Below are 26,169 nucleotides of genomic sequence, written 5' to 3' on the forward strand. Positions count from 1 at the left end.
ACCTGTTCCTGCTAAAATTAAGCTGTCAGGGGCACCTGGGTGGCTCAGTCGGTTGAATGACTTTGGCTCGGGTCATATCTCTGGGTTTGAGCCCCATGCCTCGCTCTGCGCTGACAGTGCAGAGCCTGGAACCTGCTTCAAATTCTGTGTCTCCCTCTCTCTCTCTCTGTCCCTCCCCCGCTCACAATCTCTCTCTCTCTCAAAAATAAAATAAGACATTTTTTAAAAAAGACATGTAAAAAAATAAATAAAAATAAGCTGTCAGTGGCTCTTCACTTAGTAGTGGTACAGTGCCGGCAAGGGGATTGATAAATGTGTACTTAATGAGTGAATAAAGGTAAGTGTACACCTAATAGACCTGGACCACGAAGAGGATGTACATAGCGTTATAAAAAGGAATGGTGACAGAGGCCTAACCATGCTCCGAGTTCGGGGCCTCCTAACCTACAGGCAAGGTGGACTAATGGAAAAGCTAAAACCAAAGAAACAGGCACAAAAAAAAAAAAAAAAGAAAGAAAGAAAGAAAAAAACCCGTAGCCAAACAGGGAGCAGCGGCGTCGGAACTTGGGACGGAGTGGGAGGGAATGTCAGATCGGTGCGAGCAGCTCCACCGAACAGAAAAACGGATGCACCAGAATTCCGGAGCAGGAGCCAGGTGTCCAAAGGAAAAGGCAAGGCCTTCGGAGTTGCGGAGATTTTGTAGAGACCTATGCTACGCTCGGCGGAAAAGGAGAAAATGACGGCTAATGAAAGGGACAAACAGCTATGCAAATAGTAGAAAGCTACCTTTCCACCCAAGAACTAAGCTGAGCGTTGAAACCAGGTGGCACGAATACGTTGGCGTCATCTCGCAGCGCCCGAATCACTACCGAGAAAGGAAAGGCCTTGGTGAGTGGGAAAGGGAGGCCGTCTGGAGGTCACGTGATACACAATAGGCCACCCTTCCCTTCTGGCGAACGAAGTTGTAGGTAGAATCAAATTAACAGGCCAGAGAGAAACTTATTTGTACTAAGAGTTCAAAGATGTCTAATATAAATTCATTGTCTCACCTTTCCTACCTGTGTTGTAATTTAAAGTTGCCCCCAAAAAAGATGGCGGCACAGGCGCTGGGTCCTACCATAGAGACTGGGGCCTAGAGAAGCCCGTGCACGCCTTTTGTGGGCTGAGACTCGTGCCCTAGCGCCCGGCCTCCGTCAAGGAAGTTCGGGGCTTGCGGGCGGTCGTGAGTTCCTGCGTCTGCGCGAAGATGGTGGAGGAGGAGAGTGTCCGCGTGGTTCGTTGCGGCGGCAGCGAGTTGAACTTTAGGAGAGCTGTGTTCTCTGCGGATTCTAAGTATGGGGCCACCGCGCACTGTCAGCCGGGCTGAGGGACGTGAGTCCCCGGGGAGAGGAAGGAAAGAACTGTCAGGCCAGTCGGGACTCGCCAACCGGCGGTTCTGGGCTCTGGGAAGGGGGCGCGTGCGGGAGTCCCCAGGCCACGCGTAAGGGAACCGTTGCCTGAGTGCTGCTTAGAGGAGTGAGAAACCACTTAGTCCCGTGGCACTGCAGGCTGAGGCTTCTTTACAGGACAGTTTACCTGCAGGTGGTTGAGGGACCGGGGGCGGGCCCACGTGCCTGGAATCAGCTCCGCCGTGGGGCGGCGAGAAAGTCCGGGCAAAGATCTGTACATCACTGCCCTTGCAGTACTGCGAGGAGTGTTTTTTCGGAAAGAGTCGTGACTTTGAATTACTGAAAGATCAAAGATTTCCATTTTCTCCACACTCTTCTTTCCCCTAAAGATGTATTTTGGCAACCTTATTGCAATTATGCGTGATACTGATGTTAGAGTCTGTGCGGAATGATTACGTATGAAAGCCCTGGTGTCTATTCTCGGGAGTTCAGTATAGCTGGAAACCAAATTACTCCGTGGGTTCAAAACCCGGTTCTTACATTGTGTGACCTTTGCAAGTTCTTTATCTTTGCCTCAGTAGTCTCATCCTAAAACAGGAATAATATTTTTGTAATCCAATTCCTAGGGTTGTTGAGAGGGTTAAGTGCTTTAATACATATAAATCAGGTAAAACAAGCCTGGTACTTAATGGCTCAGTGTGTGTCAGCTGTCATTGCTCTATTGTCAGTATAATTTACAAATGACATCTCGTAGAAAGAGGTTTTCAAATCATTTAAGGACAGAGTGACCCTTAGTTAATTACCCCTTTCTATCTTAGAAGAGTAACGGTAATATCTTATGAAAGTTTGTATCCCCCACAGTGTCTTGCTTATGGGTGTATGATAGTTGTTGAATGCGTGCATGACTGAAGGAGTTTTCATAAATAGCAGTAGAGGCAAGAAAAAAAAAGAAGAATCCTTGGTCTTTACATGAACGAGAGCTTTGTTGATATTCATTTTATAAATCAGGAAGAAACTGAGATTTCAAGGTGTCAAAGTTCTGCTTACAGCTAGGAATCCAGTTTCTTTTTCCAGTGTAGTGCTTCTACAACTTAGGATGAGATGCAGTGTTTCATTTACCAAGTCCTACAATTCGTTTTTAAGTATTTGTCAGCTACGTATTATTTGTAACAAGCTGACATGATAAAAATTAAGATAATTTTAATATTGATCCTATTTTCAAGATTTTACAGTCTAGTGAGGAAAAAAATTAGTAACAGATGTTGCATACTATGGTTCCTTGGGAGTTACTAAAGAGAGAGTACTTCAGACTGGTGAGGATGGACAGGTTGCTGAGGAAATGACATTTAGGCTAGGCCTAAATAGGTGAATGGTATTTTGACTAGAGGATATGGATGGATGGCATTCCAGATAGTGGGCACAGTATAAGCAAGAAGAGTAGAAACCTAAATATATTGAACAGACTGTGGTACAGTTAGCTCATATGACTAGTATATGAAGAGAGCTAGTGAGGTTGAAAAAGGAACGTGAAGCCAGTTCTTGGCTGTTTGGTCCAAAGAGACTATTTTTTTTATTCCCTAGATGGAGGGCGGTGGAAGGTAACATGATTGTGTTTCTTCAAGAATGTTAACCCGAAGACTATGCATAAAACTAAGTAATAAGTGGTGGAGAGTGGCAAGATCAGAGGTAGGTTGACTTAGCATACTTGAGGTACACAGATGGCATAGAGGAGGGAGTTATATAGTGAAAGTTTCCCTTCAGTAGTGGGACCTTGCAAGACTAATAGGAGTTTGTTCCACCACTGATATTGGGGGAAGGCATCCAGGCGAAGTGCGCAGCTTGAAGTTGCTGGGGTAGGGTGGGAGGAGTAGGTAGGGTGATGTGTGTAAAGTCAGTATAGTTTGTAGCATAAAGTATAGGGAAGTGGTGGGAGAAGAATCTGGAAGAGTGCAGACCATGGCTTAAAAGGCTAATGCAGGCATTCAGACCAGAAATTACTTTGGCCTAAACCAAGATAATATTGAAGAGAATAGACAATTTTGGAGTGAATCAGCACTTAGGATTAACGAGATAGCGAGTTCACTTTGGGACCTGTTGAGTTTAAAGTACCTATGAAATGACCAGGTGGACCTAATAAGTAGGTAGAAAATCAGTACTGAAGTTTGGGGAATTTGGTGAAGATTTAGATGTGGAGTGTTTGGGTTTTGTTTGTGTCTATATAAAAAGTAGTAATTAAAATCAGCTCTCTAGCAAATGAACAGGGTCATAATGAACTCATCAAGGTTTTGGATGTTATCTAAAAGGTACTACAGGTGTTGGCTAATTTATACAAAAAGGAATAAGGTAATTTTGTATTTTGCTTCAAGGAGGTCATCAAGAAAGCTGAGATAGTAAATAAGACTAGAATCGTGGAGTTTTATCTGTTTCCTCTTGTTCATGGGGTCCTCTTGGAACTAAGACAAAAACTCTGTTCTGCCTACTTGAGGGGGTTGTTTTAAGAGGCAAGTCGAGAGGTGGGTATACGTGAGAGTAGCTTGTATTCCTGTATCAGTTATTACTGACTCCCAGTCCAGCACTGTTTATATTACATCCTTTTAGCTCCTACAGTTACATGGTGCTAAGCATTAGGTTGCTAAGGTATAGAAAATTTAAAAAGTAGGTCATTCTTGTATTTTACATTCCTAAATTCCCACAAAGCTAGTGTCCAACTCTAAATACTCTTTTGCAGACCATTCTGTATATTGCTGTAATAATTTTCCTTAAGTGTTACTATCATAACTCTCACCCTTATTCCTAGTCTTGCTCAGAACCCTATTAATCTTCTGTTGCCTTCCTTATCTACAGCTCTTTTCTCTGGCTTTCATGACTTTCCCTGATCTAGCTTGACTCTCCTTACCCAATTATTTCCTGACATAACCCATCATATACACTTTGTTAGGTCATTTCCTATCTCTTGTAGGTACTGTGTTAATTATTTCCCAGCTTATGTTTATGTTGGTATTCTTTTTCGTTCCCAGCTCTTAAATTATGCATCCTTTGGAGCCTCATTTAAATTCTGGTTCCTGTTTGAAAGCATCCCTAACTTCTTCATTTCAGTAAAGTTGATTGAATCATATGTGGCAGGCATTGTGGTCTATGCTTTACATGCATTTCTGTCTGCAGGGTTTTAGGTATTCTGATTTTATGAAAGCATTTGAGTGTGCTAAGCATACTGTGTGTGCTAAGGGTGCATTTGCATGTGTTGTTTCCTTTAGTCCTCATAATAACCCTGTGAGAAACCATTACCTGCCTTTTACAGCAGAGAACAGTGATGTTTTAGAGAATTAAATTCTCCCAGCATTCAGCCCATATGTGGTAAAGCTGGCATTCAAACCCATTTGTTTGACTTCTTAAAACTGTGTCCTTTTTCTACCTACTGTATTTCTGTTGTTATTTATAATAAGTAAACACACCTTTCCTCCCCTCAAAGAGCTTACAGTCTAGTAGGGGAAGGCTTCAATATGCTGTGTGGTCAGTGCTCTTATAGCGCTAAGCCTACCATCTTGTATAAGCACATTAAGAGTGGTACTGCTCTAGAATGAGAAAATGCAGGAAGGCTTCACGTGTGCTGAATCTGTCTTAAGGAAGTAGTCAGAAAGAAAGAGTATTCTGTGTAGACAGCAATGTATACAAAAGCAGGGAGAGAGTGTTTCTTTTGGGGGCTTGCTTTCAAATTTAAAGCCATTCTCTGTGGAGGAGCAAGGAGAGAGGAAATTCCTTTTCTTGGGGAAGCATATCAGAATCAGGGAGTTTTCCTGGCACATAGTACCCTTCACCCACCACCATCTCAGGGAATGCCTAGCCAACCTTTTGGTATAATGGGGTGTGTCTGTGGGGAGTGGGAGGGTAGTGGAGTTGTAAACCACTTGACTAGAGGACAGTTTTAAAATGACAAAGTAGCTCCACTTAGATCAGGTCAAATCACCAAAGGCCTTAGGAGTTTAGATCATATCCCAAAGGCAGTGGGAAAACATTGACAAACTGTAATTTAATTTTATCTTTAAAGAAGTAATGTCAAATTTGCAAAGTTAATCTGGTGTGAGTGGGAAAGATGAATTGAAGGGCCACACCTGGAGACTGTAAGAAGCCCTTAGGTCCAGGCTGGAGATGTTAAGACTCTGAATTAAGGTACTCATGGGAATGAAGAGGAGGCTCCAGCCAGAGGGGTAACCATATGTCTCAGATGTTTTGTTGCTTGAACTTGCTTAATCTTTTAGACAATGAAACAAGTCATTTCATGATTGCCTCCTGGCACTTAGAATAATGCGTCCTGATTTCAGAGAGGTGAACATGTGAAAAAGCAGGTGTCTTAGAATTGATAAAATAGGGTAGTCGTGATCCTGGTCAGCATTAGAAGATTTACTCTTTTGTTATCTTGTAATTTTTTTTATTGGTTCATTTTATCCAGATAGTTTACAAAATCTCTGAGAATTGAGTGGGTTCTGTTCAACAAACTGGATTGCACATTGGGAATCAAAGATAAATTAAGGCATTTGCCCAATGGGAGCTTATGGCCTAATAAGGAAGGGGGATACATTTGTAAACAAGTAATGGCAACACAGTGTGAAAAGTAGTAGGATCAAGTCATGTAAGGTTGCTTTGGGAACACAGAGAAGAGATCTGGCCTGGGGATTCTGTGGTTTGTACCTTCTGTACTGCATGGAGAAACACCCTATTAGACATGTATAATGTTCTACGTAATAGGCACAGAACATTTTTTATTTTGTAGAGACTAGAAGGTTTGTACTACTATACTACGAGCTCTGTTCTGTGGTTATATCTGTAATGAAAATTGTCAAATATTGCCCCCACTTAACTACTTTTAGTAATTTAGTAGCCTCTCCTATTTTGAAGAAAGCCACAAATCCAGAAAGACAAAAACAAAACTAACATTTCAGCAACAAGTGAAAGAACTGTCACAAAGTCTTTGTACTTTGCTATACAAGAGGCCTTGCCAACTAGAGAGAGCTTTGACTTAGCGTTTGTAAGGTGGTGTCCCCAGTGAACAATGAAGAGCAGGGGGGACATGGGAAGATGCTGTTAGAGTAATGGTGCGTGGTAAGTGAGAACATAGCACACAATTTTTAGTATGTAGTTCTTGAAACTGTTGGTTTTATTTTATTTTTTTTGAAACTGTTGGTTTTAAAAGAAACCTCTGTTGCAAGTGAAAAAGATTTTTCATGAACTATAAAAAAAAGATTATGCTGTATACAGAATACATGAAATTTATTTTTTTATTATTTCCAGGTATATCTTCTGTGTCTCTGGTGACTTTGTTAAAGTTCATAGCACAGCTACAGAAGAATGTGTACACATATTGCAAGGGCACAGAAATCTGGTGACTGGAATCCAACTCAACCCCAACAATCATCTACAGGTGTCAAATGATTTATAATTAAATGTAATATTGGCTTTGTTGTTACCAGAAAATTATGATTTGATTTTAGCTGGGAAACTTACCAAGTTACAATTAGAAAAATACATGCATCCCTTTTCAAAAGTTCGTATTGTGCCACTTCGTTTTTATAAAAAAAAAACAAACCAAAAAAAGATGAAAATCAAAAATAGCATTCCGTGTTTATTTTGCAGCAGGGTGATGTAGAGGCAGCACGCACCCCTGGCAGTGAGAGTGGCCCCACCAGGCTCCTTCCCCAGGAACTGCTCAGCATCAAGCTACCATAGCTTTAAGCTATGATCATCTGTGCTTTATCTCAATATATGTTGTACATCCATTAGCAAGATGAATCCCAAGGTATCAGAAAAGCTTAAGAGAGGTTATTCTTTGGATGTGGGAATGCTCAAAATTGTTTGTATAAATTAATGGTAATTGCTTGTTTTACACCATTTCCACCTTTCTATGAAAGATTTCATAGAAATACTCTACTTTCAGGTAGCAGCAGAAACCTATATGTTGATTTTTTTGATTCAGGGTACTTTTTAACATTTTTAGTTATTAAAATAGGGTCACAGCCTAGATCTACATTGCCCATGCTGTATTCTGTAAAACCATTTATTCCAGAGAATGCTAATAGATGTTGCTTGAAAGAAAACATTCTTGGCTGTGTGAGTTACTGAAATTGAAGGTTAGGCACAGTTAGATAATTTCTTGGTTGTAGATCTTCTCAAATCCTTTTATATGCATTACAAATATCCAAAAAGGGTGCATACTGTTTGGTGTTTCTCAAGCTTAAGTGTCCTTAACCCCTTTGGTTTCTGGAACCCATTTTTCAAAATGCTGGCTAAGAGGTATTGATGTTTTAGATCTTTTCCTTTGCAGATGAGGCTCTTTAGTGTTGGTGCAGATGTTATCTTAAGGCCAGTGCTGGGCAAGAAGGATTAGTCAGTGGATGGACCAGTTAATTTCAGGGCAAACTTGGGAATCTAATTTAGTCCAGACCTTCCCACTCACCCCACAAAGCAGCTCAGAATTCAGAAATAATGTCATTTTAATTCTGTTCTTAAATTTCAGCAACCACTAAAGACATCTCAAAAATGGTTGACTCATGGTCTAGTTTGTTTTGTTTTTTTAATTATTTATTTTAGAGAGAGAGAGAAAGAGCATGAATGGGGAAGGGGCAGTGAGAGGGAGAGGGAGAGAGAGAATCCCAAGCAGGATCCACACTGTCAGTGTAGAGCTCGATGCAGGGCTCAATCTCTCAAATGATGAGATCATGACCTGAGCTGAAATCAAGAGTTGGATGCTTAACTGACTGAGCTACCCAGGCACCCCTCTCTTGCTCTGGTTTTTGATCAAGTTCCATTTTTCTAGATTACTTACTGCCAACATGGAAGTTATTGCTTGATACAAGAATGGGTTTATTTGTATCGCCATTCACTGTGTTGTTATCACAAAGAAGTCGGGCCTAATGTAACAGGGATCTTTTCTTTCCAAAATTAAATGAGCTACTACATGAAAGTCAAAGTTAAGTAGCTTTTCTGCAGAGTGCAAGCACAGTTTACTTTCCTTGCTCTCCTCTGAGGGTTTAACAGAACAGTTCATTGTTATGTGTAGCACTTGAATGTTTTTCATAGCAGCAGTATCCTTTCATTAAAACTGGAATTTGTGAAGTCAGTATGACTACGTTTTGTAGCCAAACAAAAACCATGTATCATTGCATAAAAGATCTATTCACGTGAGTGAAAGTTAATAAAGTTAGAGAATGCTTTTATTGAAAGGTTTGGTTAAGGTGATGGGGAGTGCAGATTCTCTGGACTTCAGAGTCATAGGATTTGTGTGTTAACCATTGTGTTTTGACAGTGATTGTATGGTTGGTTGTTATGTTTTACTAATCCTTTTTCATGATCCTTTCTTTATATGTAGTAATTTTGATGTATATTTTCTACATGACATAATTCTTTTACTTGAATAGATGATACCATTTTCTGTTCTCTGATTCCATGTCCTCATTGGCAGAAATCTTAAAATTGCCGCTTTCAGAAAACTTAAAATTCTTTATAAATGTTCTAAGTGATGTATTTTCACCGTAATGGCGACAAGTAATCCAGTGTGGCCTTAGTAAAATTAAGTCCACTGGGACAAAGCTAAACATACATGCTATTAAGGCCTTCTGGTGCTACCAAAGTGTGGTGCACAAATCAGTGCCACAAATGGTTGGTTACCATTCTGCAGTGAGATAAATGTGGAAATTGAATGGCCCAGAACTGTAGAGCACTGTGACATTGCCACAGCATTCGAGTGCATGATAACTTAATTGTATTTTACAAAAGTATTGGTCTTTAGTGTGTTGGATTTTTTTTTTTTTTTAAAGAGGACATTCTCAGATCATTTGAGAAGCAGTCCTTTAATGTATGTAAGATGAAAGTGGTTTTGCTAATAAGAGAGGACTGGGCTCTAGACAAGCTCTTAAGTATTTTCGTAGCTAAAGAACTTACCATCTTCTTGAAGATAAAGGATTGACTTTTTCCCCCTCATTTTAATTAAAACTTGAAATTCCTTCACAGAGCTCTGATTAGGTTTTCTATTTAAAAAAAAAAAATAGGAGTAAGTGACTCTACCTCTTTAAAGCTAAGGATTTAATGAACAGAAAATGCCATCTGTATTGCTTAATTATTTGTTTAATATCTTAATGAAGTTGTATTTTGTAATAAATTCTGTACTATTTTTACCCTTTTAGTTGTATTCTTGTTCCTTTGATGGCACAGTTAAACTGTGGGACTATGTAGATGGCATTTTAATAAAGGTACGTGGATTGATCTTCCATTTTTATCCTTTGGAAAGGAATGGCAACATAATGTAATGACAGACACATTGTTTTTTTTTTAGAAGGCCTAAGAGCCTTTTAAACAAGTTGTAAAAGTCACACCATAAAAGAAATTTGACTGAAAATTTTAAACTTTCGATGAAAAGATGAGTAATATAATTGGAAGAAAATATTTACAAGAGATATTATCCCTAAAATACAGAAAATTCCCAAAATCAATAAGGAAAAACTAATAACTCAGTGGGAAAAAAATTGGCATAGGGTAAGACTATGTAACTCCCAGGAAAAAAAATAACAAATAGCCAGTAAATGTGGAGAGGTGTTTAATCTCATAAATAAAAAATGACACAGCATTTTTCCCTATCAGTTCCAAATTGGAGACTGCAAAAAAAAAAAAAAAAAAACACACTAGTAATAGGTAAAGTGCAGAGAAACAGATACTTTTGTACATAATTAGAGTACAACTGGTAATGAAAAAATAACTTTACTCCAGCAATCTCACTTGTTAGGAATTTCTTGTTGAAATAACGACATGTATGTGTAGTTATTACAGCATTATTTACAGAAGAAAGAAATTTAATATGATCTTGAGGTCAGTTAAAATTTTATATTCATTCATTAGAATACCATAGTACCATTTAAAAGACATATGTGGATCTATATGTATTAATTGAAAATGTATTCAACAAATACATATTGAGTATATTCTATACAGCACATACTCTTCTGACGTTGGGATACAGCAGTGAGCAAAATGGGTTAAAAAAAAAAAAATCCCTGCTCTTTATGGAACCTAAGTTTGGGGGGTGGGGAGGACAGGTGATAAATAATATGGTGCTTTTTATCTTTCAGACTTTCGTAGTAGGGCTTAAACTTCATGCTCTCTTTACTCTACCCAGTGCTGAGGATTCTGTCTTTGTTATAATAAATAAAGAAAAGCCAGGTATAGTATAATTAACTTATTTTGTTTTATATAGCATGGGTTTACTGTTTCCATAGTTTTTCAAAAGTTAACATCTTGGTTTTAGTCTGAAGTTAACAGTTTTTGGAGCTGGCATTTCAGTTCCTTCTGTTGTTATTGCATTTATTTTGGGGAAGCCTCATATAGTTGTAATAATAGACTGCAGAGCTCAGAGTTCAAAGCTGTGTTGCAGAGATGGACTAGAGTTTATCTTTCTACTGAACTTAATCTGTCATTCTTAAGTATCTCTATAATTTTACCCATTATTGAACACCCCTTTGACCCTGAATCTGTTCAGAAATGATATAGAAAACAGTTTGATATTAAGAGCTAATAGTGTGATTAAATTATTAATTACATTTTTATTATCATTGGAACATTATTTCATTGAAATTTCCATGTTTCAGAGCATTTTATGAATTTCTGGAATATCTTTAGTGGTCACAAATAATTACCCTATAGCAGAGAATTTGATACATCAGAACATTGACATGAGGGATATATCCAAAGAATTTTTCTAATATCAGAATTCAAGAAGATTGCTGCACCTCTGGTGTTCTCTTTAAAGTATAGCTGTATACAGAATTCAAAGATGAAAGCAGCTTTAAGGTAATTACTGAGCAGTCTGCTACACAGGCTCATGGCTCATTAGCTAAGTGAATCCTTTCCACGGTGTATTTTTGTTGTTTTTGGAGGGTTTTTTGAGGGGAGAATTGGTTTTGTGTGTTGTTTTGGCTGGGAGAAATTGGCAGATTGTTTTCTATCATGGACTTTTATTAAAACTGTGAAAGTTAAATCTGTTTTTAAGCTAAAAATCATTTAGTGAATGAAGACTGTTAATGATTAATATTTATCTGTCAAAATGTGAAAGAATAAAAGCAGTAAGTTTAGTTATGTTTAGCCCATAAACAACCTCTAAAGTATTCCAAAAAATGTTCTGGGAATGGCAACATTTCTTAAAATAATTAAGTCTCCTAGTTGACTATTTTAGATAAAACTCTTCAGTATTTAAGCTCTGTCTTATAGAAAAGTGTGTGGATTCTTAAGGTGTATTCACATCCTTACTAAAAATGTAGGTTCCTAATCTCCCTAACTGACCATTGATTCACTAGTTGTGAGATTTAGTCTAGAAATCTACATTTTTATGTTTCCCCGGGTGTTTATACTCATCACTCACAGTTGGTAACCACTCTGTATACTAACACTGTGATTGTCAATTGCAAGAGTAGTTGCTAATAGTTGTAGCAAAACTTGTTATCCGTATCAGTGAAATCAGCAGTTCTTAACACTGGCTGTGCATTAGAATCACTACAAAGAATTTAAAATTTTAAGATTCTCTGTGGTGGGGCATGTTTACTTGAAAATTCCCTAGTTTAAGTCCAGTGTGCAAACCAGGGTAGAATACTGATCTAAAGTAAAGACCTTGGCATTCTGTTGAGATGGTCTGTTTTATTCTCTCCAACAGAATAGAATGTGGCACATAGTAGGTTTTCAGTTAGACATTAAATGAATAAATTACATATAGTCAAAAAATGATACTATAAAAGATGACGTGTAAATAATTTATTTTTAAACCAGAAGCACACTTCAATATGATTTATACAATTTCCTAACAGAGACTGGTTTTGCATTGTGGAACAAAGATGAAACAAATGACGAATATTAATTTAAATCTATTCTATGAAATGCTAGTTCAAGCCCGGCTCACAATTTTATCTAACAGCTAACTAGATTTTCATATTCTGAGTCCTCATGATACGGGCCAAGTACTGGAGAGTAACATTAATCCCACCATAAACAGAATTCCAATTAGATTATAGCATTTGGTTTACTCCAAAAGGCATCTGCTAGTCTGATCTAGCAGACAAATCAGTCATAAGATATAAGAAGGTGAAAGATGTTTTAGAGAAAAATATAGCAGGGGAGGGGAATAGGCAACATTGGAGAAATACCTAGTTAAATAAGTGGTCAGGGAAGGTTCTGAGAAGAATAAGCCGCATGGTCATATTGGAGAAGCATATTCTACAGCATTTCTGACATGTTTGAGGACTAGGAGGGAGGTTGGATTGGAGTAATCCAAGGAAGAATAGATAATATACAGCCTTGTATGCCATTGAAAGGACTTTGGTTTTTATTCTGAGTAGATAAAAAGCCATTGAAGAGTTTTGAGCAGAAAAGTGAAATGTTGTTAATTGTAGTAGATTCACTGGCTTATTGAGAATAGACTAAAGGGGGACAAGGATAGAAGTGCAGGGTACAGTTAAGAGGTACCTCTTACCAGTTAGATGATAAGAAATGATTGAGTTCTGGGTATCTTTGGAAGAGACAGCCAACAAGATTTACTAATGGTTTGAATATGGGATATGAGAGAGAATTCAAAGATAACTCAAGGATTTTTAGTCTAAGCAACTTGGTAAATGGTGGTGCCACTTCCTGCAGTCGGCAGAGGGGAAGACTAAGTTAAAAAAATCAAATGTACAGGGTTTGGGGATGTGAAGTTTGTGATGACTGAGAAGGCTAGAAGAATCAAGAGTTCAAAGCAAATACTAAACAGGCTGGAAAATGGTAAATTGATGTGTTACAGAATTTCATATTCATTATAATGTCTGAGAGGATAAGGAAATAGCATACATAGTAAAATATAGCTATTTTTCCTTGTGAGTTTTTTAAAAATGGGATATAAAGAGAACAGCATGTCAATATTCTAGAAGAGATTTATCCTATAAATATGTGGCAAGCACATCGCATTTCTGAAAGCTCTCGGCTGGTTTGTTGCCTTTGGCTGCTCAGTTCAGTGATATACTATATCCATTGTAAAGGTCGGCCTAATACTTTGGAAGACAGAATGCACCAGTAAGCTAAATAGTTTTGTATTTCTATTTAGAGAGAGCATGTATGTATACGAGCTGTGAAATTAGACTGCCCTTCAGAACTTGTATATTCAAATGAACAGTCCAGGGTGAAGGTACATTTTGTTCAAGATGGCCTAGAATTATTATCTTGGCATCAAATGTATCTAGAATACTAATTAACAGTTTCTTGTGAATAAGTGCACATGTTCATTTTCTCTAGAGAAGCTTTATATTAATATAGCTTCCTTTGGCTAGATGTATTTCAGCTGGTTTCAGTGAAACTGCCAAAATCATCAAGCCAGGAGATAGAAGCGAAGGAGCTCTCCTTTGTTTTGGACTATATAAACCAGTCACCCAAGTGCATTGCCTTTGGAAATGAGGTAAAATTTTAGTTTCCTATTTTGTACATAAAATCTCTTTTCAGCAATGTTTGCTCTGAGCATTTTATATTCCAGTGATTGAGTGTTGCCTTGAGTTACAGTATTTTTGTTAGCAAAGAAGTTTGTTCCGTTGCTTTAGCATGTATTTTTGGTATAGAGTTTTTAGGATCCTTAATGTTGTGTATACCTATTGCTCTTGTAAATCCTCTAATTGTTCAAAAAATACCAATATTTTGGCATTTGTATTCTTTCTTAGCCTGCCTCATGTAAAAGCTACTCAAATCCTTTCATTTTGGACTGTGTCTTTAGAAAATTATGTCTTCCTGTCCATAATCAGTGTGCCCAGTATAGAAAATTTGCAAGTTAAAAATAAAGTGGAGAAATTAAATCTTACCAGTGATATTTGGGGAATGTCTTTCTAGACTTTTTCCTAAACATTCATAAAATAATTTTTCTCAAACTGAGTTAGGATCGGAAGACTACCTTTTTTTCACCTGACATTGCAGCATGAATGTATACTTAAATGTTCGTCAGAAATAATAACTCTGTTATGTTTATACCATGATTTATTTCACCTTTCCCTATTACTAACCACTTTTTTATTTTAAAATCAAGTACCACCAAAAACCCCTAGATGACATTGTGGTGGCATGTTTCTATAATCTAAGTTTATAGCATTATTTTGGCATTGTTCTGAAAAGGTTTAATTTCTTATGGTAGAGAAAACGCCGTAATGTTAAAGACTGACAGTACTGAGCATTGGGAATATATGGAACAAAGATAAACATCTGTCCTTACCATGAGCCAGAAGTTACACTCCTTGGTAGAGAAATGAGAACATGACCATAAAATGACCTGTACAAGAATGATTAGTATTCATAGTAGCTCCAAAGTGGAAACCCTAATGTTCATCAAGAGAATAAATAATTTGTGATATGTATTAATTTATTGGAATTCTGCTTCATAATAATAGAAACGAATGACACAGAAAAGAGCATGAATGAATCTCAAAAGGGTGGTTTTGAACTAGAGTTCAGACACAAAAGTATATACTGCACCATTCTGTTTATATGATGTTCTGGAACAGACAGAGAGGTAAACTGTGGTGATAGAAATCCCTGGTGGCTGGCAGGGGCAGCACCATTGGGAAATGACTAAAAAGAGGAGCAAGGAAGTATTTTTGAGGTGAAGAAAATGTTCTAAATCTTGATTTCTTGATTGTGGTGGTGGTGGTGGTTACATGGATATATACATGTCAGACATTGCATTGTATTGTGTGTAAATTATGCCTTAATGGGAAAATTTCAAGTCATTCTTCTTTTTTTTTTTTTTAATTTTTTTTTTTCAACGTTTATTTATTTTGGGGACAGAGAGAGAGCATGAACGGGGGAGGGGCAGAGAGAGAGGGAGACACAGAATCGGAAGCAGGCTCCAGGCTCTGAGCCATCAGCCCAGAGCCCGACACGGGGCTCGAACTCACGGAGCGCGAGATCATGACCTGGCTGAAGTCGGACGCTCAACCGACTGCGCCACCCAGGCGCCCCTCAAGTCATTATTCTTAAAGCTAGAGAGTTTAGTTTTCAGATATAGTACCTAAGTTTGTCTTTTAATTTTCTATGATTATTCTAACAGGAGTATCCTTTCCATAGCTACCTATATCATTTTATATTGATATACTCAATCTGCAAAAAAAAAAAAAAAAAAAAAAATTGTTAATTGTGTTAACTTTTGTGATGAGAACGTTTCTTCTTAAAGAGTGTTGCCTATTTTTGTGAATGTTATCTTCTCTTTGAAATACCAGGGGGAATATGTTGCTGCAGTACGGGACTTTTACTTGTCTGTTTATTTTTTCAAAAAGAAAACAACATCAAGGTAAGAATTCCTTTTTGATCATTTTATTTACTCAAATTTGTTGCAATTTTATTTCATCTTCATACCTGTGATCCAGAGTTGTGTCTAGTTTCCTGTTGCAAGTGATTGTGAAAGCACTAGATTTAGAAGTAGAGTTTTTAACACAACAATGCATGTGGTTGAGAGAATCAATCATTAGTCACAAACACCTAGGGAGCTTTGTCCAGCCAAAACTCCTTGTCCTCTTAGATTCTGGTGTTCATACACGATGTCAAAATTGGATGTAGTTGGAAAAGGCTACCCCAGGTGGTGATGCTTATTGGCCAGTTTTGGGGCTTTGGAGTAAATATAGGCTTTGAGATCCCTGGGTTTAAAATGAGTCAGGGGCGCCTGGGTGGCTCAGTCGGTTAAGCATCTGACTTCAGCTCAGGTCACGATCTCGTGGTCTGTGAGTTCGAGCCCCGCGTCAGGCTCTGGGCTGATGGCTCGGAACCTGGAGCCTGCTTCCGATTCTGTGTCTCCCACTCTCTCTCTGCCCCTCCCCCGTTCATGCTCTCTCTCTGTCCCAAAAATAAATAAATGTTAAAAAAAATAAAAAAAAAAATGAGTCAAATTTAGTTTCTGCAGTCTCACTGTACCTCAAATTAGCATATATTTAAAATAGGCATAATACCTATCTAACAGAGTTGTAAAGATGAATAAAATAACATATTTTTTTTTTTTCAACGTTTATTTATTTTTGGGACAGAGAGAGACAGAGCATGAACGGGAGAGGGGCAGAGAGAGAGGGAGACACAGAATCGGAAACAGGCTCCAGGCTCTGAGCCATCAGCCCAGAGCCCGATGCGGGGCTGGAACTCACGGACCGCGAGATCATGACCTGGCTGAAGTCGGACACTTAACCGACTGCGCCACCCAGGCGCCCCAATAAAATAACATATTTAAGGAGACTAGCGTGAAGCACGCATGGTGACTCCTCAAGTGACACTCCCCTCTTCCCTTTTACCCTGTCAGGATTAACATTTGTTTTTCTTTGCAGTATAATAAGGATCCTGATACCTTGGGATACATTAGCCAGTTGTCACAAATATAATTTATTAGGCTTGTTCATACCTAATGTTAAAACTTAGCTTCAATTGACAAGAAATTTGAACAAACTTGGCTCGAGCAAAAGCCACTGAGAAGACTATCTTGGCTTTATTTCAAAGTCAGTGGCCTCTGTAGCCAAGTTATGGTAGAATATTAGTCATGTGAAGTTTATACTGCGTAAGTGTTTGCAAATTCGTGGTTCTTAGACACGGTATATATTTTTTTTAATCCTGTATTTGTATTCAGTGAGTTTTGAGAATTCTCCAGTTTGGTTGATAAGGGACAAACTCCCCCCAACCCCCCCCCCCCCTTTTTTTTTTTAACTACATCACCACTTACCAAGAAACTTTAATAAGGGACACTTTTTTTTCTTCTAGGTTTACTTTATCATCATCAAGAAATAAGAAACATGCTAAGAACAATTTCACATGTGTAGCATGTCACCCAAAGGAAGATTGCATAGCAACTGGTCACAAGGATGGCAAAATTCGTCTTTGGTCAGTTGACTCAGTGAAGAGTATGGTGAATGTATATATTAGTCCTGCACAACAGAGCTATCCCTGGGTTCAGGAAAAAGGATAATACCGAAAAGCCATTACTGGTGATAGAGATTAGGCTTTGCTGGTACCCTCTTTCTTGTATTACTGTGCTCTTCATTGCATAGACTTACTATTTTAAAATTTGTAACCTTGAGCTTGTAGGAGGAGTTAATTCCATTTTGTCTCTGATTGCTTTATTGAGGAGAACTTTTTTATCAAGCTTTGAGTGAAAAGGAAAGACTAACAAGAGCATATACCTAATAGGACACCATGATGATCTATTGTTTGTAGAAGTGACTCTGGTTAGAGAAAATGTAATTTTTACACATTGAGACCTACAAGTTTAATAATATAATTTATTATTTTTGGCATATATTATGTGCATTATATTTGGCATGCCATTACTTTCCTGACTTAATGCCTTTGGTGAAAATAACAATTTTGGTTTTCTCCAATAGGAGGAATTTTGATGATGATAAAAAATACACATACACATGTTTACATTGGCACCATGATATGGTTATGGATTTGGCTTTTTCAGTGACAGGTAAGTGCAAAATAATTAAAATAATCTTTTGAAGTATGTGGATCAGTATTCACTGCATTTATAGTTTGAAAGGTGTAGAATTGCCTGCACCAGAGGAATCGTAAACACTCTCTCACCCCTGTGGTTTGAGCTTTTTTCAGCACAGGTTTCAGAGCCCATCAGAGTATCAAAGTGTATACCTATGATAAAGTCCTTGTTAACGAAAGAACCTATTTAAATCATATTAATTGTTTCAAATGTATGTCTGCAGGGGCGCCTGGGTGGCGCAGTCGGTTAAGCGTCCGACTTCAGCCAGGTCACGATCTCGCGGTCTGTGAGTTCGAGCCCCGCGTCGGGCTCTGGGCTGATGGCTCAGAGCCTAGAGCCTGTTTCCGATTCTGTGTCTCCCTCTCTCTCTGCCCCTCTCCCGTTCATGCTCTGTCTCTCTCTGTCCCAAAAATAAATAAACGTTGAAAAAAAAAAAAAATTTTTAAAATGTATGTCTGCAAGGTTAAGTGCTTGTTCATAAGAATAGCTGTAGTTTATCAGAGCAAATGATTATGCTAGTGCTTTACATGCACTACCTCATTTAATTCTTAAAGCCATGACATAGGCATTGTCTTTCTCCTTTTGCACATAAAGGAAGTGAGATTTGTAGTTGAGAACTAACTTGCCTAAGGTCACACAGGTGGTAAGTGGGATTTGGACCTATGTCTCATTCAAAAATTTACGTTTTCAAATATTGGATGAGTTGTAGCTCATTTACACAAACTCTCATGTAGCTAAAATGGAACACAAGGTCTGAATTATTTAAAATTGTGAATGTGAATGAGGCGATCTACTAGGGTGGAATGTGTGTGTGCATATGTATGTCATGTTCCAGGCAGTGTCATTTCTTCTGCCCTTCATCCTCACTTCTATTTTCTTTGCTGTGGCCTCTACCCTAATCTGGGCCAAGACCGGTTGATACTTATTGTCACCGACTTTTCTTTATTTTGTTACCTTGTTCATCTTGTCTGCCACCTCTCACAGCAGTTAGCAGTCACAGCTATCTGTGGTGGCTTTACTTAAGCCTTGGAACATTTAGGATTAGCCTTTTCAGATGGGTCTTGGGGAAGAAGGAGTAGTTCGGCTAGTTGGCACTCAAAGGGAAGAAAAGAATACAGGGCACCCTACCCTGCACCAAGGCTTTGATGTAGGCAGCTAACCTAGGCTTATTAGAGAGTTGAATTCTTGTTTCTATATTATAAGCCACGTGACTATTTCTAAGAATAGTTAAAATGGTATATGGTTGTCAGTAAAATGTCAGCATTGATCCTGTATATGTATAAGAGAATTAATAGAAAAAGAAAATTAGTTGCCTGTGTAAATGAGCTACAACCTCTAGTTGCTTTGAGAACAGGTTATAAGTTCAGGCAAATATGAACAGTATAAACTGGGCTGGTGCTTTGCACCCAGTCACGCTGTGTGTGAGCACTGAAGTTGCTGAGAAATTTTATCATGGGTGTAGAAGTTTATTTACTTTTTCTACATCTATTAAGATACTCATGATTATTCTCTTTATCCCATAGTAGGAATTGATTACATTTATTTCTCAAGTGTTAAAATAATCTCACATTTTTACAATAAACTCAACTTTGCAATATATTATCCTCTTAACATATCCTTGGATTCAGCTTGCTGATATTTTTGTTGGGGAATTTTCATCGGTCATGAAATTGGCTTGTAATTTTCTTAAAATTTATTAGTTTTAGTAAAGGGTTATGCTGTTCTTGTAAACAAGTCGAGAAATGTTCTCTTTTTTATTACCTGGAAGAACATAAAATTGGTTTATTTCCTAAATGTTTGGAAAATTTTGTCATTGAAGCTATCTGGCCCTAGATGATGTTTGTTTCATTTATTTTTTCTCATTGGCAGAAGAACTGGTCAGCAACAAACGAGTCAGATATTGTTGGAAAGGAAAATCCTAGGATCAATGATTATTAAGTGTGTTATCTTAAGTTTATTAAAAGCTAGGAAGACACTTGTTTGCATATCTTTAAAAATAGTGTATTTCTCTAACATGGTAAGGAAATTTTAAACGTTGATTATATTTTTCTTTCGATTTTTTCCCCCCAAACACTTCGCTTTTCATTTCTGTGGGTGGATGAGAAGGCACCAGTCTGCTGAGTGGTGGTCGTGAATCTGTCCTTGTAGAGTGGCGCGATGCAACAGAGAAGAATAAGGAGTTCCTCCCCCGTTTAGGAGCTACTATTGAACACATTTCAGTCTCACCAGCAGGGGATTTGTTCTGTACTTCTCACTCTGATAATAGTAAGTCTGAATTTGTTGTGAGGAGATGGGGTTGTATAATGCCTAAATTATAACTCTAGGGATGGAAAATAAGAGATCTAATTAAGAGTAGCATAGGATTTAACGAGGATTTTTTTCTTCCATTCTTCCTGTTTTCTCTACCCCCTTTTTGACTCTGCCACCAGAATCCAACATTTTCAGGATCATTTTTATGAAAATGTAGAGCTAGGTGTATTTGGTTCTTGTTGTACCGCTAATTCGAAACCTTTACATGTGAGATGGTGTGGGCATAGAAAGTGAGCATCTGTGCTTTCACAGATGTAATGACATTTTCAAAAAATGCTCATGTGGCCACTCTGCGTTAAGAGTCCTGTGCGTTCTGACGGGGGTGGCGCGGTCTCGTACGCCTCCAAAAACTTTTTGCGCATTCTCTTACTACGGAGCCTAAATGTAGATCTCAGAGCTCACTGCGTCCTTTCCCTTCAAAAAACATAACTGTGAACAATCTATTAGTGCCGTGACTCGTTTCAAGGTAAATTGTGTCTTTTAGGGTAAGTTTCTGAATTAACACTTGATATATTCATATGCACAACTGATAAAACTTAAAGCCTCCAGAAAAACTCCTTCTCCCCAACTCTAGTATTTTAGCTAAATCACAAAATAAATTCTTGACTTTCTAATAATACTCTGAGTAAATTGAACTTACCAGTTGTTTCGTATTCTGGTGTATTTTAGAATGACATAAATTCAATTGATTTTTTTTTCCTTGAAGTTCTGACCAATCTATGATTTTTTATTTATTTATTTTATTTATCCACAGAAATAATAGTCATTCACAGAAACCTTGAGGCTTCCGCAGTAATTCAAGGCCTAGTGAAAGGTATTGTAAAACCCAATGGGTCTGCACATTTTAGAAGTGTGAATATTTGTATGAGTTTAACTGTTATTTGTCACTTCTTTTGCAGATAGTAATATCTTCACCGGTTTGATGGTTGATCCCAGAACTAAAGCTTTGGTTTTAAATGGAAAACCTGGCCATTTGCAGTTTTATTCTCTCCAGCATGATAAGCAGTTGTACAATGTAAGATTTTGATCCATTAATTAGCCTTAAATCTAATGAAAGTTTCCAACAGCATCACTAGGGTCAAGTAACTTATTTAGTAGCTTCTAAAAAAAGACTCTGTGCCTTTGTTTACTTGAACATTATCAGTACTATCTGTGGTTACTTAGTTGAATTGTTTACAGCATGATTCTAATGAGGCCATGGTTGCAAATTAAATCTGCATGTAAGTCAGCTCTTATGCTGGCTCTGTATTTTTGTTTCAGACTGCATTCTAACTATCTGTCACACACATCTGTGCCTTTGAGTCACAAGAATAAAGAAATAAGAATATGAGGGTTGTAAATACAAATATGTCTCTGTGGTAAAGTGTCATAAAATTTTTGGTGTAAAAAGGGATGCTTATTAATCCTGATAAACACAATCCAGACTCCCTACTTCTTTGTGCCCCACGGTACCCTTTATAGATTTAACATAATGGCTATACACTTGATCTGTATCACTCCCCTGCCTTTAAACCCTTTAAAGAAAGGAAATTTATTTCTTTGTACATTTCCAGTACAGTGCCTGGAAATAATAGTTACTTGATCCATATTTAGTAAATAGACAAGGGAATGGGATAAAAGAAACAACCATACATAAAATTCTGTCTACTTATAACGTTGCTGTCTTTCTTCACTTCCTAAAAATTGTAGGTTTTATTTTTGCTCTTCTCATTTTTAATGATACAGAATTTAACCTTGGGGTTTTATGTAAAGCTCTTTGTTTATAGAAACAAGAGACAAGCATTATCAACTAAAGGTTCTGTTGTACCATGTGAATGGGTCAGTCATCACTAAAGTTTAAGGTCATTGGAGAATAATAATAATGCTATTGAACTGGTGCTATATAATGTCCTTAATAATGGCAGTTTTGGTATCCATAACTAATAAATATTTCCTTTTTTTCCTTTAAAAACCTGTTACTATAGATTCTGGAAATTATCTGTAATTCCTTGAAAACTTGAACATGTATGTGTTTACATTAATAAACATTTTGGATTCTTTTTTTAACCCTTCAGTTAGATATTATACAGCAAGAATATATCAATGATTATGGTCTGATCCAAATCGAGCTAACAAAGGCTGCATTTGGCTGCTATGGTAACTGGCTTGCAACAGTGGAACAACGTCAGGAAAAGGAAACAGAGCTTGAATTGCAAATGAAACTGTGGATGTATAATAAGAAAACACAAGGGTAATACTACCTATGTGGCTATTTCAGAATGGAAGATATTTGACTTTTTATTTTATGGTTTCATTTGTCTTTAAAATGTTTCATTTTGATAAATTTTAGATTTAGAGAAATGAGAGAGATGTTATTCTCCAAATAAAGCTTTTAAGCTTTCTGCTTTGAGAAAGTATTGGTGTCCTCCAAGTTTGAATGTCCTCTCAATGCATAAATGAAGAAACATGAAAAAGTGACACCGCAAGGACATAGTACCTAATTTCAAGCAGATCCAAAATTAGAACCCAAATTTCTTAGTTCCTTTGCTCTTTCATTAACATTATGCTACCTTCTTCGGAAATAATGGCAGTGGTAGGCAGCAGAAGTGTATTGTAGTATAACGTGCGTGTTTTGATTAGATGGGTTCACTAGTTTCATACGTTGATTATAGTAGCCATTTATCAAGTCCTTGATGTGTGCCAAGAATTAGGCTTAGTGCTTTTGTCCTACCGATCTTCACAGAAAGACTCTAAGATAAACTTATTTTCTACATTTTACAGGTGAGGAAACAGGCCCGGAGGGATTAATAGATTGTCACTAGTCATGCTTCTTATAACATGGACTTTTAAAAAATCACAAGACAGTTTTCTCCTGATGTTCTTTTAAGTACACTGTGCTAGCACAGATTATCTTTCATTCATAGCAGCACCCTGTCAAGCTGGAAACAGGCTTTGAAAAAGTATTTTCTATGACTGTAAATACTGAATACTGACCAGGGAAGTTTGAATAGGTAGTTCTCTTTCTGTATTTTCTTGCCACAAATAGGGGCTTTCATAGCCGTTCCATTTTTTGCTTATTCTCTCAAAGGTAGATAGTAAGGCATCTGAGTTCTGTACAGTTTTCTTGCAGAGTTAATACAGTAGGCTCTCACCATAAGTTGACTGTATACATAATCATCTCTATATTGTGTAAGTTACATGAAGACAAAGATAATGTGTTAGAAATCTTTATATCTTGAGGCCATTAGAGATAGAACACTCAGTTGTCTGTCTAGATGATAATTGTCAGTTGCCCATTCCTAAAGATGCTCTTATAAGATGTACCATAAGAAATTCTTACATGACAGTATATATCATATTGTTCTGATGTAAAAATAAATTGATTTCCTTTCTGTTAGGTTTGTTCTTAATACAAAGGTTAACATGCCACATGAAGACCACATCACAGCTGTCTGTTTCTGTAATGCAGAAAAACTTGAAAACCCCACCTTGGTTACATCTAGTAAAGATGGTCACTTCAAAGTATGGATATTAACAGATGATTCTGATATATACAGTAAGTTAATTAAATAAGGTATATCAATGCATAATTTAAAAAATGTTTTAAAATATTTCTCTTTCATAAATTGTATCCATTCTGGAAGAACATTTTCTACCTTATTTAATGCTGTGGGTCTTGATTAATTAAGTGCCGATTGTTTTTGTTAGGGTACAGTTAAAAAAAAAAAAAAAAAGGCAGTTCCTTCACTGTTCCACTAGAGGGAGGTCAGGATCTCCAGGAATGGGCATAAATTTCAAACCAATCAATGCTTTGTAGCATTTCTAAAGTTTCAGGGAGGTGGTTTTTTGTTGTGCTTCTTTTGTAATCCTTATTGCTTATAACTACCTTAAAGTATTATCTAGCATTTATACCATTTCTGAATTATATGATCTATGTTTTCACAGAAAAAGCCGTTGGCTGGACTTGTGACTTTGTGGGTAGTTATCACAAATACCAAGCAACTAACTGTTGTTTCTCTGAAGATGGCTCTTTACTAGCAGTCAGTTTTGAGGAAATAGTTACAATATGGGATTCAGAGACATGGGAACTTAAATGTACATTCTGTCAACGAGCTGGGAAAATAAGGTAAATAATTTGGGGAGTATATCATTTTTTTTTCTTTAATTTAAATGGGTCTTTCCACATAAACATTATTGGTAATTTATGCTTCTGCTAAAGGTAGTCTGTGGGTCAGTGAGAGTCAGCAGCAAACCAAAGTGGTGGGAAGCTAAAAATTCTGGGTATGTGAACCATTTGCTGTGATTTTACCCCTTTCTGAAATCCAGATTAACATTTAACTCTTGACCTACAGAAATTTTTTCTTTATAATAAATACTTTTCATGGTTGTGCTACATAATGGAAGCTGATAACCCTCAGTGGATCCAAACAATGCTTATCTTCTGTTTTCCCATAAAAACAATGTCGTACTGAAACTTTGTTGCATCTAAGAAGGGCAGAAGAAAAAGCATCAGTTATCTGCGATTTTACTTCAGGCAACTGGCATTTGAGGACAGACTTGCAGATGGCTAACAAAATAGTTTTTAATTCCCAACATATTTTGCTTTGTAAAACGTCCTTCAGAATTCATATTGTTTCTTCCTCTACGTTAAACAAGCATAAAAAAGGGTTTTGTTAAATACCTTTGTACATTTCACATGTTGTCTATAGTATGTGTCAATTATACTGTGCAGCATATTAGAGAAAAAAATTGATCATAAACCTGTTTGTAAAGAAACAAAAGAGCTAAGTAAACCTTTCCTTTTGCTCTCTTTAGCCCCTTTTTTCTGCAGGATAGTTGTAAACAAAAATATGTGTCTATCTAAAATTCTGCATTGTGTAAAATTATACTAGAAGTCTGCAATCCCAAACTCGGTGTGCTGGAACTGACAGATAACTTCCTTGTGGTTTTAATATAGGCACCTTTGCTTTGGGAGATTGACTTGTTCAAAGTATCTTCTTGGTGCTACTGAAAATGGCATTCTTTGCTGTTGGAATCTGCTCAGTTGTGCATGTAAGATCTTGTTTTACTATAAAGTGATTTGGCAAAGCATATAATAAGTGGCCATCAAACTTCGGCATTTTAGGACTTCTGGGTCGTATCTTCGTGTCTCTATCCAGAGAGTATATAATTTGTCACATGTCATGTGATATCACCAAATTTTGGAGGGCTAGGCCTATAATAGACATACATTATTTATAAACTGCCTAGTTGGCCATAAATTGATTTCCATTATCCTGGCCTTTCTCTACTATGTATAATTTTCTGTTGCCTTCCATGATATCTGTCCTCATAACAATTTGAGGAATGTTTCTGCTAATTTGTAATGTGCATTATCCCTGACAGTATCCCTGACAGCTTTAATTTGTACCCTTTCACAAGCCTCCTAGTAAGTGTGGACTTACTTATTTTTACTCATTTCATTCATTGGTATTTTACTCAGTTGAGTATGTTTGGAAGGCATGGTGGTTGCTTAGTAATGAGCATATGTGATAGTCTCTTTTTATATTCTCTACAGTGATTCTGGTTAACATTTTGCCCACGTTTAGCAGCTATGGTAAAGCACTGAAATAATAACCATGTCATAGTATGTGGAAGGAGTACTTTGTTTTTCCACTTCCTGCCCCTAGCTTTAGTGCAGCCTTCCACAGACATTTTCAGTTTATTTCCATGTGTTATTTGGAAATATAAAATCCCTCTTCTTAAGAATAATAGAATTGATTGTCCCAGTAAAAATTGAGTATGTACTTTAAATAACAGGCTTAAAAAAAGCTTTTGGTAAATCTCAGAAGTAAATTGCTCTTTTTCTGCTCCCCCCCTTCCCCAGTGGAATGGAGTGCAAAATTAAATGTTAGAGTTATGGAACCTGATCCTAATTCAGAGAATATTGCTGCAATCTCTCGGTCTTCAGTGGGTTCAGACTGTAAGTACACACCATACTTTGAT

At 37.2% G+C, this 26,169-nt stretch overlaps 1 protein-coding gene across 2 annotated transcripts in view; it reads left to right on the forward strand.

The window, feature by feature from the left end:
- The first annotated feature begins 1,178 nt into the window (after nucleotides 1-1,178).
- WDR75 (WD repeat domain 75) overlaps nucleotides 1,179-26,169 on the forward strand; it is a 30,925-nt gene continuing 5,934 nt past the window's right edge. The window contains exons 1-16 of one of the 2 annotated variants that reach the window (XM_025935172.2): nucleotides 1,179-1,332; nucleotides 6,675-6,804; nucleotides 9,563-9,628; nucleotides 10,502-10,592; nucleotides 13,718-13,842; nucleotides 15,644-15,714; nucleotides 17,160-17,279; nucleotides 17,780-17,868; nucleotides 20,002-20,160; nucleotides 20,960-21,019; nucleotides 21,105-21,220; nucleotides 22,260-22,435; nucleotides 23,583-23,740; nucleotides 24,130-24,310; nucleotides 25,142-25,236; nucleotides 26,051-26,146. In XM_025935172.2, the coding sequence (XP_025790957.1) occupies nucleotides 1,247-1,332; nucleotides 6,675-6,804; nucleotides 9,563-9,628; nucleotides 10,502-10,592; nucleotides 13,718-13,842; nucleotides 15,644-15,714; nucleotides 17,160-17,279; nucleotides 17,780-17,868; nucleotides 20,002-20,160; nucleotides 20,960-21,019; nucleotides 21,105-21,220; nucleotides 22,260-22,435; nucleotides 23,583-23,740; nucleotides 24,130-24,310; nucleotides 25,142-25,236; nucleotides 26,051-26,146 (1,819 nt within the window). In that variant the 5' untranslated portion in view covers nucleotides 1,179-1,246. Of the gene's footprint in view, nucleotides 1,333-6,674; nucleotides 6,805-7,037; nucleotides 7,180-9,562; nucleotides 9,629-10,501; nucleotides 10,593-13,717; nucleotides 13,843-15,643; nucleotides 15,715-17,159; nucleotides 17,280-17,779; nucleotides 17,869-20,001; nucleotides 20,161-20,959; nucleotides 21,020-21,104; nucleotides 21,221-22,259; nucleotides 22,436-23,582; nucleotides 23,741-24,129; nucleotides 24,311-25,141; nucleotides 25,237-26,050; nucleotides 26,147-26,169 lie in introns of those variants that run through there. The other variant, XM_086719124.1, reaches the window with a different exon arrangement.

This window comes from Puma concolor, chromosome C1 (assembly GCF_028749965.1).
Source record: "Puma concolor isolate L17-30 chromosome C1, mPumCon1.1.hap2, whole genome shotgun sequence".
NCBI classification, from domain to species: domain Eukaryota; kingdom Metazoa; phylum Chordata; class Mammalia; order Carnivora; family Felidae; genus Puma; species Puma concolor.